The following is a 14,646-nucleotide window of genomic DNA, read 5'->3' as shown; positions in this document are numbered from 1 at the left end:
CATGTTAAAAAAAGAGCTCAACTCTTCACGATGATGAAAACTTCTAATTCTTACCATCAAATTTATAACTTCTACCCCATCTGTCCACAAAATCTTGCTGTTTTTCACAATAATAAAGAAAAGTTCCCCCAACCCTACCTAAAGATCTCCCCCAATAGTCCTCTGGATTCTTCCACACTCTCCTGCTCAGGAGCTCAGCTCATACAATTATTCCCTTTTTCCATGCAATTTTTGCCTCAACTACAGGTTCATTCCAAATAGCATACAAATGTAGTTTCTTATGTTCTATTTCAGACATGAAAGGAAGGAGGAAATGAAGGAAAGGTCACACCCATCTATTTCTTTTTGCCCCATTTCATAGCAAAACTTTGATAAATTATACCCTCTTCTCTTTTATCTCTATGAATCTTTTCAAGTATGTGAGCTGTAACTTATACAAAAAAGTGCATAAAACATAACTATACAATAAAATTAATCAATATAAAGTGAACATTTGTGGAATCACTGCCCAGGTCAAGAAATTACGGACACTGAAAAGTCCAAATCATACCCTCTTACACCCTCATTAAACACTAGAGCTCATTGATATTTTGTTTTTCATGGTAATACTTCTTTTGCTCTTTAAAAATGATTTTACACATTCAGTATGCATTTATATATTTTAAAAAAGCTTAGTTTGCCCTGATTTTAATCTTGATATAAATGGAATTAAATTTTGCATATTGTTTTGTGTCTTGCTTGCTTTTCTCATCAAGAAGTTTATAATATTCGCCTACTTAATGTATGTAGCTGCAATTTATTTTCATTACTTTATAGTGTGCAATTCTAAGAAGGTACCAAAATGTATCCATTTATGGTTTATGAACATTTGCATTTTATCTAGTTTTTACCATTTATGAACAAGGCTGTCAGGAATTTTCCTGCACTTATAACCTTTTGCACATGTACACAGCTTCCCTTGTGTAATGTGCCCAAAATTGGAGTTGCTAGATCACAGGTTATGTGGGTCGTCAGCCTTTCTAGATATCAAACAGATTTTTAAACTTTATACACACTTCACACGCTTATTAACAGTAATTGAAAATTCTAATGGTAATGTCAGACATTTAAATTTTGCAAATTTGGAGGCTATAGAGTTACATGTCATATGCCTCATTATAAATAAGTTTAAGCACCTTTTGACATATTTATTTATCATTTGGATTTCCTATTTTATCCTTTGTTCTTTTTGTTTGTTTTGTTTTTACTATTGGGTTGTCTCTTGGATTCTTATTGATTTTCAGAGAATATGTCCATGTTTCCATTTGTCTTCTTTGGTCTACACAGACCATGAAGTCAGTTTTTCTAACGTCTTACTCCTTCCATCTCAGCATCACTAATGGTTGAACCTCAGACCAGTAAACTCTGAGAATCCCACCAATCCAATTCTCACTCTCTTTATCATACACTCTCCCCTTCTTTCATTCCTCTTCCCTTTTTGCTTCCCAATCTGCCATTGGCTTCTAAACCAAACATTTTCTAGCTTTCTTTTGAACGAATTCTTGACCATCAATCAGGGGAGGACACTTTTCCTTGCCTGGTTCAAATAAATTCATATGGATTTATTGATTGATAAATGGATGAATTACAGTTCAGAACCTTGAGAGGGACTTTCAACATGTACTTTTTATTTTCTAGTCAAAATAGTATCAAATGATAACCAGGTGATTTCCCAATGCTCTGCTGAGGAAGCTTCTACCCTCACAATGTTTTAAACATCTTATATTGATTCTACCAAGCCTTCCATATCATAGGAAGAATATAAAGAGATTCACTCCCAGTCAAGGTTCATGAGCAGGACCTTGGCACTACTTTTATGTTCCTGGCAGTAATTTGCTTTGCTTTTTTATACCTCTGATATCTGAGGGTGATGACCTGAAATTATACCTTGTCCTTTCTCATTGGGGCACTGGAGTTGGGCTTACTCTACATGAATCAGCAAACAATAAAAAAGAAAAAAAATTATCATGATATGGAAAATTACCGACCAATTCTTGCTTTTATGCCCTCTCCTTGGAGAAAACACAGGGTATAGAAGCTGAATGGTCTGAACCATGCTGAACTGTGCGACCCCAGATATTTCGTCATGTTCATTTCTAGTCTCAGTTGAAAAAAAGTATTGCGTATAACAGATGTTCAAAGTACTGAATTGTTGGACAAGACATATCATCCAAAGATTTCTGGACATGTCTCTCAATCCCTGAAGTTTAATCATTTGGAAAGAAAAGCCACAAAGCCTGACAGGTCTTTTCTGTTTTCCCTTCTGTTATATCCCCCTTCAGAGGCTATGAGCAGAGAACTCATAGAAGAAAGGAAAAGAAAAAAATACAGAGGGAAAGGGAGGAGGAAATCCAGCAAACACTAATGTATCAGTCAAGATCCTGGCAGAACACAGATAACTCATTCAAAAGTTCATTACAGAGCATTTAATGGAGGGATTATTTAAAAGGGTATCAGCAAGGCAAAAGGAGCCAATGAGAGATGGGGAAATACCAAGAGATTGGAAATAGCAGGATAGTCATTATAACACCAAGGCCCACAGGGACAAGCAGAGTGGATACCAGAATGTGCCAAAGCCCAGAGCCACCAGATGGGGATACATGCAAGGAGATGTGACCTGAGATAAAGGAACAGAGCCACTGGGAATCTGTGGTCTAGCAGGGGGAAGAGAACGCATTCCTGCCTTCTGTTCTCCTGATTATTGAGAAGTTTAAAACTTAATTTAAAAAATCAAAATTTTTAAAACATCCTCCTCTTTTTTTCAAAGTAATGGAAACTAAAGATCTTCTGCTACCTTCAGTTTAGACACAGACAAATATAAAATAAGAAGAAATGATCAATTGTACAAAGTACTATAAAGGCAAATTTATCCCATTTAAAAGTATCCCAGTTACAATGGTTTTCATGGGTAAAACTCATGCTTTTATATTTGCCAGTGAAGAATTCACCTACAAATTCCAGAAACATGGAGCAAAATCTTTATGAGTGTTCCAGATGCGGCTGATGCTTTTATGAAAGTGATTTAAGTAGATCATTTCACCGAAACCATATTTTCATGGCTCCTACCATTTTACTACTACCATTTTCTACTACTTGCGCGTTGGTTGCCCACCCCTTTTCATGAGACTGTGAACCTGTAGACACAGCCAGTGTGGCCCACAGAACCCCAGGCTAGACGTTAGAGGGCCTTTGTTAAGTGCAGGCTGTATGTCTAAATAGCTGTGCTAATTAGTAACAGTTTCTGGGTTTCACTTGTATCAACCACAAAATGAATGAGTTTCACTAAATGAATACTTGAGTCCTTGCCAGCTTTAAACTTCCAGAACTCTCCTAACTACTCCAGGATCTCAATGACTAACTACTATTGCATTCCAACACAACACTGATATTCCTAAATATTTTCACTTTGTTATTTTTCATCTCAAACAGTGAATTGATGTTTATTGTCTAACAAATAAAGTCTCCTTAAATACACACGATGGGGATAAAATCATGGATTCCTCAACTACATTTCAAGGTTTAATTCTCGCTATTCTGCTAATGGAAGCCTGTTTGGCAGAACTGGACTCTAGTGACTGCTCACTGCTGTCCTGTCCCTTCCCATGCTGGCGTATTCTCCATTTAGGTGACTTTTTTAAAATTTGGGACCCAAATAAGAAAAAGGAGGTGTTAAATAAAAATGAACAGGAAAAACAGACAATCTTATTTCAGCACTCTCTTTAATTCTTTTGAATTTCATACTTTTTTATTCTTTTTGAGTGTTGGATAAAAATACACATGTTAATAAACCAAACCAAAAAAAAAAAATACATGTTAATAGACTATATTAATTCTGTTTTGTGATGGAGTTTGAGCCTTTGAAAGAATGATATTAATAGAGTACACAAAGTGTTTGTCATTGTAGCTTGCTGAAAGTGAAGAGGACTTGAAGCACTTACTGATAAAGATCAAAGACTACAGCCTTCAGTACGGATTACACCTCAACATGAAGAAAAAAAACCTCACAGCTGGACCAATAAGCAACATCATGATAAACAGAGAAAAGATTGAAGTTTTAAAAGATTTCATTTTACGTGGCTCCACAAGCAACACACATGGAAGCAGCGGTTAAGAAATCAAAAGATGCCCAACACCCACTCATGATAAAAACTCTCACCAATGTCGGAATAGAAGGGAAATTCCTTAACATAATAAAGGGCATTTATACAAACCCAACAGCCAACATATCCTAAATGGAGAGAGTTTGAAACCATTCCCCCTGAGAACCGGAACTAGACAAGGATACCCTTTATCACCATTCTTACTCAACATTGTGTTGGAGGTCCTAGCCAGAGCAATTAGGCTAGAAAAAGGAATAGAGGGCATCCAAATTGGTAAGGAAGAAGTAAAAGTATCTCTATTTACAGAGAATATGATTTTATACACAGAAAACCCTAAAGGATCCACAAGAAAACTGGAACTAAGAAGATTTCAGCAAAGTATCAGGATACAAGACAAACATACAAAAATCAGTTGGATTCCTCTACACCAGTAAAGAGAACATCAAAGAAGAAATCAAATCAATACCATTTACAATAGCCTCCAAGAAGATAAAATACTTAGAAATAAATCTAACCAGAGATGTAAAAGACCTATACAAAGAAAACTACATGACACTACTGCAAGAAACCAAAAGAGACCTACATACGTGGAAAAACACATCTTGCTCATGGATAGGAAGACTCAAGGATTTACAGATACAATGCAATCCTGATCCAAATTCCAATGGCATTTTTTAATGAGTTGGAGAAACAAATCACCAACTTCCCATGAAAAGGGAAGAGGCCCCAGATAAATAAAGCATTACTGAAAAAGAAGAACAAAGTGGGAGGCCTCACATTACCTGATTTTAGAACATACTTTTTTTTTTATCACCACAGTATTCAAAACAGGAGGGACTAGTCTCTGGGGGACATCATGCTCGGCAAAGTATGTGTTGTTTTTATGTGCTGTCGAGTTGGTACCAACTCACAGCCACCCTGTGCACAACAGAACGAAACGCTGCCTGGTCCTGTGCCATCCTTACAATCGTTGTCATGCTTGAGCTCATTGTTGCAGCCACTGGGTCAGTCCACCTCGTTGAGGGTCTTCCTCTTTTCTGCTGAACCTGTACTTTGCCAAACATGATGTCCTTCTCCAGGGACTGATCTGTCCTGACACATGTCCAAAGTATGTAAGATGCAGTCTTGCTATCCTTGCTTCTAAGGAGCATTCTGGTTGCACTTCTTCCAAGACAGATATGTTCGTTCTTTTGGCAGTCCATGGTATATTCAATATTCTTCGCCAGCACTACAACTCAAAGGCATCAATTCTTCTTTGGTCTTCCTTATTCATTTGCCAGCTTTCACATGCGTATGATGTGATTGAAAATACCATGGCTTGGGTCAGGGACATCTTATTCTTCAAGGTGACGTCTTTGCTCTTCAACACTTTAAAGAGGTCCTTTGCAGCAGATTTACCCAATGCAATGAGTCTTTTGATTTCTTGACTGCTGCTTCTGTGGCTGTTGATTGTGGATCCAAGTAAAATGAAATCCTCGACAACTTCAGTCTTTTCTCTGTTTATCATGATGTTGCTCATTGGTCCAGTTGTGAGGATTTTTGTTTTCTTTATGTTGAGGTCAAATCCATACTGAAGGCTGTGGTCTTTGATCTTCATTAGTAAGTGCTTCAAGTCCTCTTCACTTTCAGCAAGCAAGGTTGTGTCATCTGCATAATGCAGGTTGTTAATGAGTCTTCCTCCAATCCTGATGCCCCATTCTTCTTCATATAGTCCAGCTTCTCAGATTATTTGCTCAGCATACAGATTAAATTAAAAAAAAAAAAAAGGTATGGTGAAAGAATACAACTCTGACGCACACCTTTCCTGACTTTCAACCAATCAGTATCCCCTTGTTCTGTCCGAACAACTGCCTCTTGATCTATGTAAAGGTTCCTCATGAGCACAATTAAGTGTTCTGGAATTCCTTTTCTTCGCAATGTTATCCATAATTTGTTATGATCCACAGAGTCAAATGCCTTTGTGTAGTTATTAAAACAGAAGTAAACATCCTTCTGGTATTCTGTGCTTTCAGCCAGGATCCATCTGACATCGGCAATGATATCCCTGGTTCCACATCCTCTTCTGAAACCAGCCTGAATTTCTAGCAGTTCCCTGTTGATATACTGTGGCAGCTGTTTTTGACTGATCTTCAGCAAAGTTTTGATTGTGTGTGATATTAATGATATTGTTCTATAATTTCCACACTCGGTTGGATCACCTTTCTTGGGAATAGGCATAAACATGGATCTCTTCCAGTCAGTTGGCCAGGAAGCTGTCGTCCATATTTCTTGGCAAACGCGAATGAGCACTTTCAGTGCTACATCCATTTGTTGAAACATCTCAGTTGATATTCCGTCAATTCCTGGAGCTTTGCTTTTTGCCAGTGCCTTCAGAGCAGCCTGGACTTCTTCCTGATCATATGCTACCTCTTGAAATGATTGAACATTGACTAATTCTTTTTGGTATAATGACTCTGTGTATTCCTTCCATCTTCTTTTGATGCTTCCTGGGTCATTTAATATTTTCCCTGTAGAATCCTTCATTATTGCAACTTGAGGCTTGAATTTTTTCTTCAGTTCTTTCAGCTTGAGAAACTTTGAGCATGTTCTTCCCTTTTGGTTATCTATCTGCAGCACTTTGCACATGTCATTATAATACTTTACTTTGTCTTCTCGAGCTGCCCTTTGAAATCTTCTGTTCAGTTCTTTTACTTCATCATTTCTTCCTTTTCTTTTAGCTGCTCTATGTTCAAAAGCAAGTTTCAGAGTCTCCTCTGACATCCATCTTGGTCTTTTCTTTCTTTCCTGACTTTTCAATGACTTCTTGCTTTCTTCATGGATGATATCCTTGATGTCATTCCACAACTCATCTTGTCTTCAGTCCCTAGTCTTCAATGTGTCAAATCTATTCTTGAGATGGTCTCTAAATTCAGGTTGGATATATTCAAGGTCATATTTTGGCTCTCGTGGACTTGCTGTGATATTTTTCAGTTTCAGCTTGAATTTGCATATGAGCAATTGATGGTGTGTTCCATAGTCAGCCCCTGGCCTTGTTCTGACTGGTGATATCGAGCTTTTCTATCGTCTCTTTCCACAGATGTAGTCAGTTTGATTCCTGTGCATTCTATTTGGTGAGGCTCATGTGTATAGTTGCCATTTATGTTGGTGAAAGAAGGTATTTGCAGTGAAGAAGTCGTTGATCTTGCAAAATTCTATCATTCATTCTCCAGCATTGTTTCTATCACCAAGGCCATATTTTCTAACTACTGGTCCTTCTTCTTTGTTTCCAACTTTCTCATTCCAATCACCAGTAATTATCAGTGCATCTTGATTGCATGTTCCATCAATTTCAGACTGCAGCAGCTGATAAAAATCTTCTATTTCTTCATCTTTGGCCCTAGTGGTTGGTATGTAAATTTGAATAATAGTTGTATTAACTGGTCTTCCTTGTAGGCGTATGGATATTATCCTATCACTGACAGCATTGTACTTCAGGATAGATCTTGAAATGTTCTTTTGGACGACAAATGCAATACCATTCCTCTTCAAGTTGTCATTCCCAGCATAGTAGACTATATGATTGCCCAGTTCAAAATGGCTAATACCATGTCCATTTCAGCTCACTAATGCCTAGGATATCGATGTTTATGCGTTCCATTTTATTTTTGACTATTTCCATTTTTCCTAGATTCATACTTCTTACATTCCAGGTTCCGATTATTAATGGATGTTTGTAGCTGTTTCTCCTCATTTTGAGTCATGCCACATCAGCAGATGAATGTCCCAAAAGCTTTATCTATGTCATTAAGGTCAACTCTACTTGAGGAGACAGCTCTTCCCCAGTCATCTTTTGAGTGCCTTCCAGCCTGGGGGGCTTATCTCCCAGCACTATATCAGACAATGTTCCGCTGCTATTCATAAGGTTTTCACTGGCTAATGCTTTTCAGAAGTAGACTGCCAGGTCCTTCTTCCTATTCTATCTTAGTCTGCAAGCTCAGCTGAAACCTCTCCTCCCGTGGTAACCCCGCTGGTATCTGAATACTGGTGGCATAGCTTCCAGCATCACCGCAACACTCAAGCCCCCACAGTATGACAAGGTGACAGACACAGGAATGGGGGTGGCAAAGTAGGGTCAGTGAAAAAGAGCAAAACCCTCAATGAGATGGATTGACACAGTGGCTGCCAACAGTGGGCTCAAGCATAACAATGATTGTGAGGATGGTGTTTCATTCTGGTGTACAGAGGGTCAGTATGAGTCGGAACCGATCGACGGCATCTAACAACAACAATGAAGTGTTACTTGAAAAAGGTCTTAATGTGTATAATGGTTTGATGGCTGTCCAATTTTATAAGCTTAATTAATGTAGCCCCCTGGGAGACTGGACTCTCTGCTGTCATTGTAGGTTACTTTCTACTCTTGTCTTGCAGGCTTTGGTCTGGGCTCCACGGTGTGGCCTGAAACCAAGGGCATCTGGATGGGGTGTGTACCTCACTCATCCAAGCCAGACCACATCCTGGTCCTTCTGGATACCTAGTGCCTGGATGATGTGAAAAAGGTAAGTCAGGGAGTCATGGAGAAATCTTCTTTCCACTTGATTATCTACTTACCTTTTAATTCACCATCTTAATTCACTTTAGTTACATATTCCTTTAAATTGCAAATTCAAACTCTAAGTAACAAGGTGAAATTCTGTTTTATTGAACTATTTCTTTGGTAACTAAAACATTTTGGTATATTTGAGATAAATCTTATTATTTTTAACATGAGGGTGAATAATTTAACAAATACTTATTGAACAGCTGAATTCCAGAGCTCTGGGGTTTTTTTTTGTATGTGATAAGTACTACAGACAAAGCAGTGAACAAGGTAAAAGTCCAGGACCTAATTGGGAGACAACAGGTATACAATGTGATCAGCAATGGGTTCCACAGAAGCACAGAAGTGGGCACCTAACCCAATCAAACATGTTAGAGAAAGACTCTTGAGTAAAATTAAACTGTAACCTGAGAGGTCAATGGGAGCTGCCAGTTAAAGTGTGTGGGGTTGATGGAGATTTGAGGAAGGAGCCAGGAAAATGTGGTTTCAGTAATCTACTTAAATCACCTTCATAAAAGCATCAGCTACATCTGGAACATTCATAAATCTTTCTCTGCATGTTTCTGGAATTTGTAGTTGAATTCTTCACTGACTACCATTAAAACACGAGCTTCACCCGTGAAAAACATTGTAACTGGGATAATTTTAAATGGGATATATTTGCATTTATAGTGTTTGGTACAATCAATCATTTCTCCTCATTTTATATTTGTCTGTGAAAATGGAAAGTAGCAGCAGATCTTAAGTTCCATTACTTCAAAAAAAAGGAGGAGAATGATTTACAAATTTTGATTTTTAAAGTTAAATTTTAAACTTCTCAGTGATCATTTCAGTATAAAATCAAGCTGTACTCTAAACCTGTTTGTTTTTATATAAATTATAATTATTCAAGGACCCCAAATGTACCACACTTTAAGCAACTAATAGCAGTAGAAATATCATTTGCAATCTTACAATTTGTGGTGTACATTAGATAGTGTCTAGTTCTATTTTTTTTTCCAAGGAGCACCTGGCAGATTTGAAACTGCCGACCCCTTGGTTAGCAGCCTTAGCACTTAACCACTAGGCCACCAGGGTTTCCTTGGAAACTCTATGGGGCAGTTCTACCCTGTCCTACAGGGTCGCTATGAGTCAGAATCGACTCGACGACACTGGTTTTGCTTTTTTTTTCTAATTCTATTAGCCTGGCCTTTACGGACTTTCTTGTCTTGCCTTGAGCCTCATTTTCAGCCTCGTCTTCCACTCCCACACACCTACTACAGCTTCGGTCAAATAGAAAAACAAACAAACAAAGGTCAAATAGAATAACTATAAATTCCTTTATAGGACTGTGCTTTCTAACATTTTTGGTTTAGCTTGTGTTGGTCCTTCCACTTACATGTTCCCATCATCTCTACAAGCCCACATTTTATCCACTCTTTAAAGTCCAATTATTTTCAACTTATTGCTCTCATTTCGCAATAAAATATAGTCTCTTCCTACTCTCAACTCACAGAATTCTTGTTTTAGTTTATTGAACTTACACCGTCTCCTCCCACATAATAGCTTTTGGTTCCACTCCTGAAGAGATTATTATCTTACTGCAGTTATATGTTTTCCTATTTATCGGCTCGCTCAGAGTCTCTTCTTCTTGAGGGCAGAGACTGACATATGGCACTCAGCGTCTGCACAACCAAATATAGTGCTTTTAGATCATGCCTTGGATCAGGGGATTCTTAGTCATGAAGTAATATCTCTGCTATTGAAAACTTTAAAGAGGCCTTTTGCATCATATTTGCCCAAGACAAGACTTACTTTGATTTCTTGACTGCTACTTCCATAGACATTGATTTTTGATCCAAGTAGAATGAAATCCTGGACAACTTCAATTTCTTCTCCATTTTCCATGATGTGGCTTATTAGTCCAGTTGCGAAGATTTTCTTTTTTTTTTTTTTTTTAGTTTGGGTATAATCCATATTGAACGTTGAAGTCTTTGACCTTCATCAGTAAGTGCTTTAAGTTGTCTACATTTTTGACAAGCAAGATTGTATCACTTACATATTGCAGGTTATTAATGAGTCTTCCTCCAATCCTAATGCCATGTTCTTTTTCATTAGTCCAGCTAGGATCATCTGTTTAGCATACAAACCGAATAAGTAAGGTGAAAGGATATAACCCTGCTACCCACTTTTTCCTGTTTTGACCATACAGTATTGCCTTGGAAACTCTGGTGGCATAGTGGTTAAGTACTACGGCTGCTAACCTAAAAGTCAGCTGTTTGAATTCACCAGGTGCTCTTTGGAAACTCTATGGGGCAGTTCTACTCTGTTTATAATGTCGCTACGAGTCAGAATCAACTCAACAACAATAGGTTTTGTTTGGTTAGTATTGCCTTGTCCTGTTCAAACAATTGCATACTCATCCACGTACAGATTCTGTATGAGCACAATTAACTGTTCTGGAATTCCTATTTTTTGTAATGTTATCCATACTTCACAAAGTCATTAAACACGGGTAAACATCCTTCTCTTATTCTCTGCTATCAGCCAAGATCCATCTGACAACAGCAATGATATCCCACTGTCTACATCCTCTTTTGAATCTGACTTGAACTTCTAGCTGTCACCTGTCAATGTACAACTGCAGTCACTCTTCAATTATCTTCAGCAAAATTTTTCTAGTGTGTGATATTAATGATATTGTTCAACAAATTCCATATTCCATTTGTTTAGCTCTCCTTGGAATGGGTATGACATGGATCTCTTCCAGTCAGTTGACCAGGCAATTGTCAACATATTTCATGACATAGCTGAGTAAGTGCTTCCAGCATTGCATCTTTTGTTGAAGCATCACAACTGGTGTTCTGTCTATTCCTAAAGCCTTGTTTTTCACCAAAATCTTCAGTGCAGCATGAACTTCTTCCTTCATTACTAGCAGTTCTTGATCATATGCTACCTGCTGAAATGGTTGAAGGCCGACCAATTCTTTTTGGTACAGTGAATCTGTGTATTCCCTCCATCTTCTTTTGATACTTCTTGCGCCATTCAATTTTCTGCCCAGAGAATCCTTCAGTATTGCAACTTGAGGCTTGAGTTTTTTCTTCAGTTCTTTCAGCTTGAGAAATGCCAATCATTTCTCACTTTTGGTTTCCTAACTCCAAATCTTTATACATGTCATTATAATACTTTACCTTTTCTTCTAGAGCCATCCTTTGAAATCTGCTGTTTAGCTATTTTACGTCATCATTTCTTCTATTTGCTTTAGCTTCTCTGTCCTTAAAAGCAAGTTTCAGAGTCTCTTCTAACATCAATTTTGGTCATGTCTTCTTTCCTATCTTCTTAAGGACCTTTTACTTCCTTCGTCTATATTGTCCTTGATGTCATCCCACACATGTTCTGGCCTTTGGTCATTAGTGTTCAGTGTATTAAATCTAATCTTGAGATGGTCTCCAAATTCAAATAGGATGTATTCAAAGTCATACTTTGGCTCTTGTGGACTTGCTTTGATTTTCTTCAGCTTCAATTTGAACTTGCACACGAGCAATTGATGGTCTGTTCCACAGCTGGCCCCTGGCTTTGTACTGACTGATGATGTTGTTATTCTCCATCTTCTCTTTCCACAGATGTCGTTGATGTGAGAGGCCCCCACGTGGCACAAATGGTTTGACCGTGATTGGTAACCAAAAGGTTGATGGTTTGAACCTACCCAGTGGCACCACTGAAGAAAAGGCCTACTGATCTGCTGATCTAAGATTACAGCCAAGAAAACCCTATGGAGCTCAGTTCTACTCTGTAACACATAGGGTAGCCATGAGTTGGAATCAATTCAACAGTGTAAGACAACAACAGTTGATTTGATTCCTGTGTAATTCATCAGGAGAGGTCCACTTTATAGTTATTCGGTGTATGGTTGATCCTTCTTCTTTGTTTCCAGCTTTTGCATTCAAATCACCAGTAATTATCAAAGCAACCTGATTACACATTTGATCAATTTCAGACTGTAGCAATTCATAAAAGTCTTTAATTTCTTCATCTTTTCATTCTAGGGAGACTCTAAGAATGACTCATGGGTCTTTGCACTGGCTGTGCTTCTAAGCAGCACCTTTATTTACAACAGTATGGGTACCATCAACCACCAGGCCCTGGAGCAGCTGCAGTATCCTTCCAAGAACTGAGCCACCTCGTTTTATTACGTTTACAGGGATGGCAATTGAGGTTATTTCTTCCTTCTTGTGACTTAACTGCCATGGTTGAAGAGGTGGAGATACAGAAGTTAATGTTTACAAAATTTGTTTCTAAATAAAATCTGAAAATTGTGTAGGGCACATCTCCTTCCTTAGCTTAGTTTCTAGCTATGTGACTGAATTAACAGAGCTAATCAGGACAAAATCCTCCTCCAGATCTGATGAGGTAGATGACTCTACTGAGTTTATGAGTTTTTTTTCCAGACTTTATTTGGACTATATGGGATTTCACCCTGGAGTTGAAGATAGATAAAAGCCCCATCACTGAAGATGAGTACCTGGAGGATGCCTTGAAGATGATTCCAGGTATCAGAGCACGGCCTAGATGGTGGAAGGTTCTTAAGGAGTGGGATAAATTGAGCGCTTTTATTCAGGATTTTTATTTGAAACTCAGTTGAGATGCATGCTAATGGTGATTGATAATTTTTTAATGGTAATTGGTGGTTGGTTTTTGTGGGGTATTATAACTTAAAAAATCCAGCAACTGGCATTAAAGCTTACTGAGGAAGCTTCAGGCTCAATGCTAGACTAAATGATTCTAGATCAATTGACACCATAAAAAAAAATTCCCAGATTACAATCAGTGCCATAACTTTGTAAGGCTTATGTACTTGGGCTCCTTATTAAGTGCTCCATTTGTTCTATATCACTGAAAACAGCTCATCAGATTGGAAGTTTCTAAGCACCAAATCACAATGAAATTAAAAGATCTAATTTTTAAAGTACATGTATCATGATGGATACTTTACCAATGCCAGGAGGGCTACCTCTTTCAGAGAAAGGATATTTACATCCTAAATGTTCCAGGAAAAAAACACATATCCTGCCAGTAAGAGTTTCAAATCCTTCATATTACCATTCTCACAACTTCACCCTCTTTATTCTTACAGCCTAACACGTTATGTTACCATTTTAATATGATAAATTTACTACATGGATTATATTTAAGAGGGTGGATAACTGTTGACAGCTGGAAGGAATACCATTTATTCATTTTAGCAAAAAACATTTAATAGCCGATATTTGCCACAGAATCACTCTGAAAAGTACTGCAAAGTGTAGAACCTCCTTACAGCAAAATATTTGGCCTTTGGTGCTGGTTCCTGAGAGCTTGACCACATCTGAGGCCAATGATTGGGGGCTGATAAGCCCAAGAAGGCTTACCTGGAACCAAGAGCTCACAAGGCGTGATGGCCATGTGCTGAGGCATGCTCTACTTGGCTAGAGCATCTAATCCAGCATGGCTACTTGACAAGGCCTATAAGAGCCCTGAGCCCTGAAACTAAAAGGGAGCTTCCAGGTTGGAGAGAGTGAACTTTCTGCTCTAAGGAGGGTAGAGGGTGCCCTGGGTACATGCAAGTTCTGCACCAGGATCCATCCCAGGCCCATCCCTATGCATCTCTTTATTTGTGCCCTATCTGGTTGTAATAAATAAATAAATAAATAGGTAGTCGTAAATACAAATACTGCTCCATGAATTCTGTGAGTCATTCCAAGAAATTATCAAACCAACATGGGCAAAGGGGAGTAAGCAGATCAGAGTATGGGTGTTATGTGGACTCCTGAACTTTTAGCTGGCATCCTGAAGGGATGGTGGGAAGCTAGCCCTAATTAGTGGGAGCCAGCAGAAGAGTGGGGTGTCAGGTGGAGCTCCAACCTTATGACTAGCATCCTGAAGGGGTATTGAGAAACCAGGCACACATCTGTG

At 38.3% G+C, this 14,646-nt stretch overlaps 1 protein-coding gene across 1 annotated transcript in view; it reads left to right on the top strand.

Annotated features, from left to right (window-relative positions):
- LOC100663892 (guanylate-binding protein 6-like) overlaps window positions 1-14,646 on the top strand; it is a 38,950-nt gene that overhangs the window by 12,965 nt on the left and 11,339 nt on the right. The window contains exons 8-9 of the mRNA XM_064282197.1: window positions 8,547-8,674; window positions 12,318-13,244. Of these exons, the coding sequence (XP_064138267.1) occupies window positions 8,547-8,653 (107 nt within the window). The 3' untranslated portion in view covers window positions 8,654-8,674; window positions 12,318-13,244. The remainder of the gene's footprint in view (window positions 1-8,546; window positions 8,675-12,317; window positions 13,245-14,646) is intronic.

Source organism: Loxodonta africana, chromosome 3 (assembly GCF_030014295.1).
Source record: "Loxodonta africana isolate mLoxAfr1 chromosome 3, mLoxAfr1.hap2, whole genome shotgun sequence".
In the NCBI taxonomy this organism is placed as follows: Eukaryota; Metazoa; Chordata; class Mammalia; order Proboscidea; family Elephantidae; genus Loxodonta; species Loxodonta africana.
The sequence above is the reverse complement of the archived record's forward strand: the minus strand, read 5'-3'. Positions and strand labels throughout refer to the sequence as shown.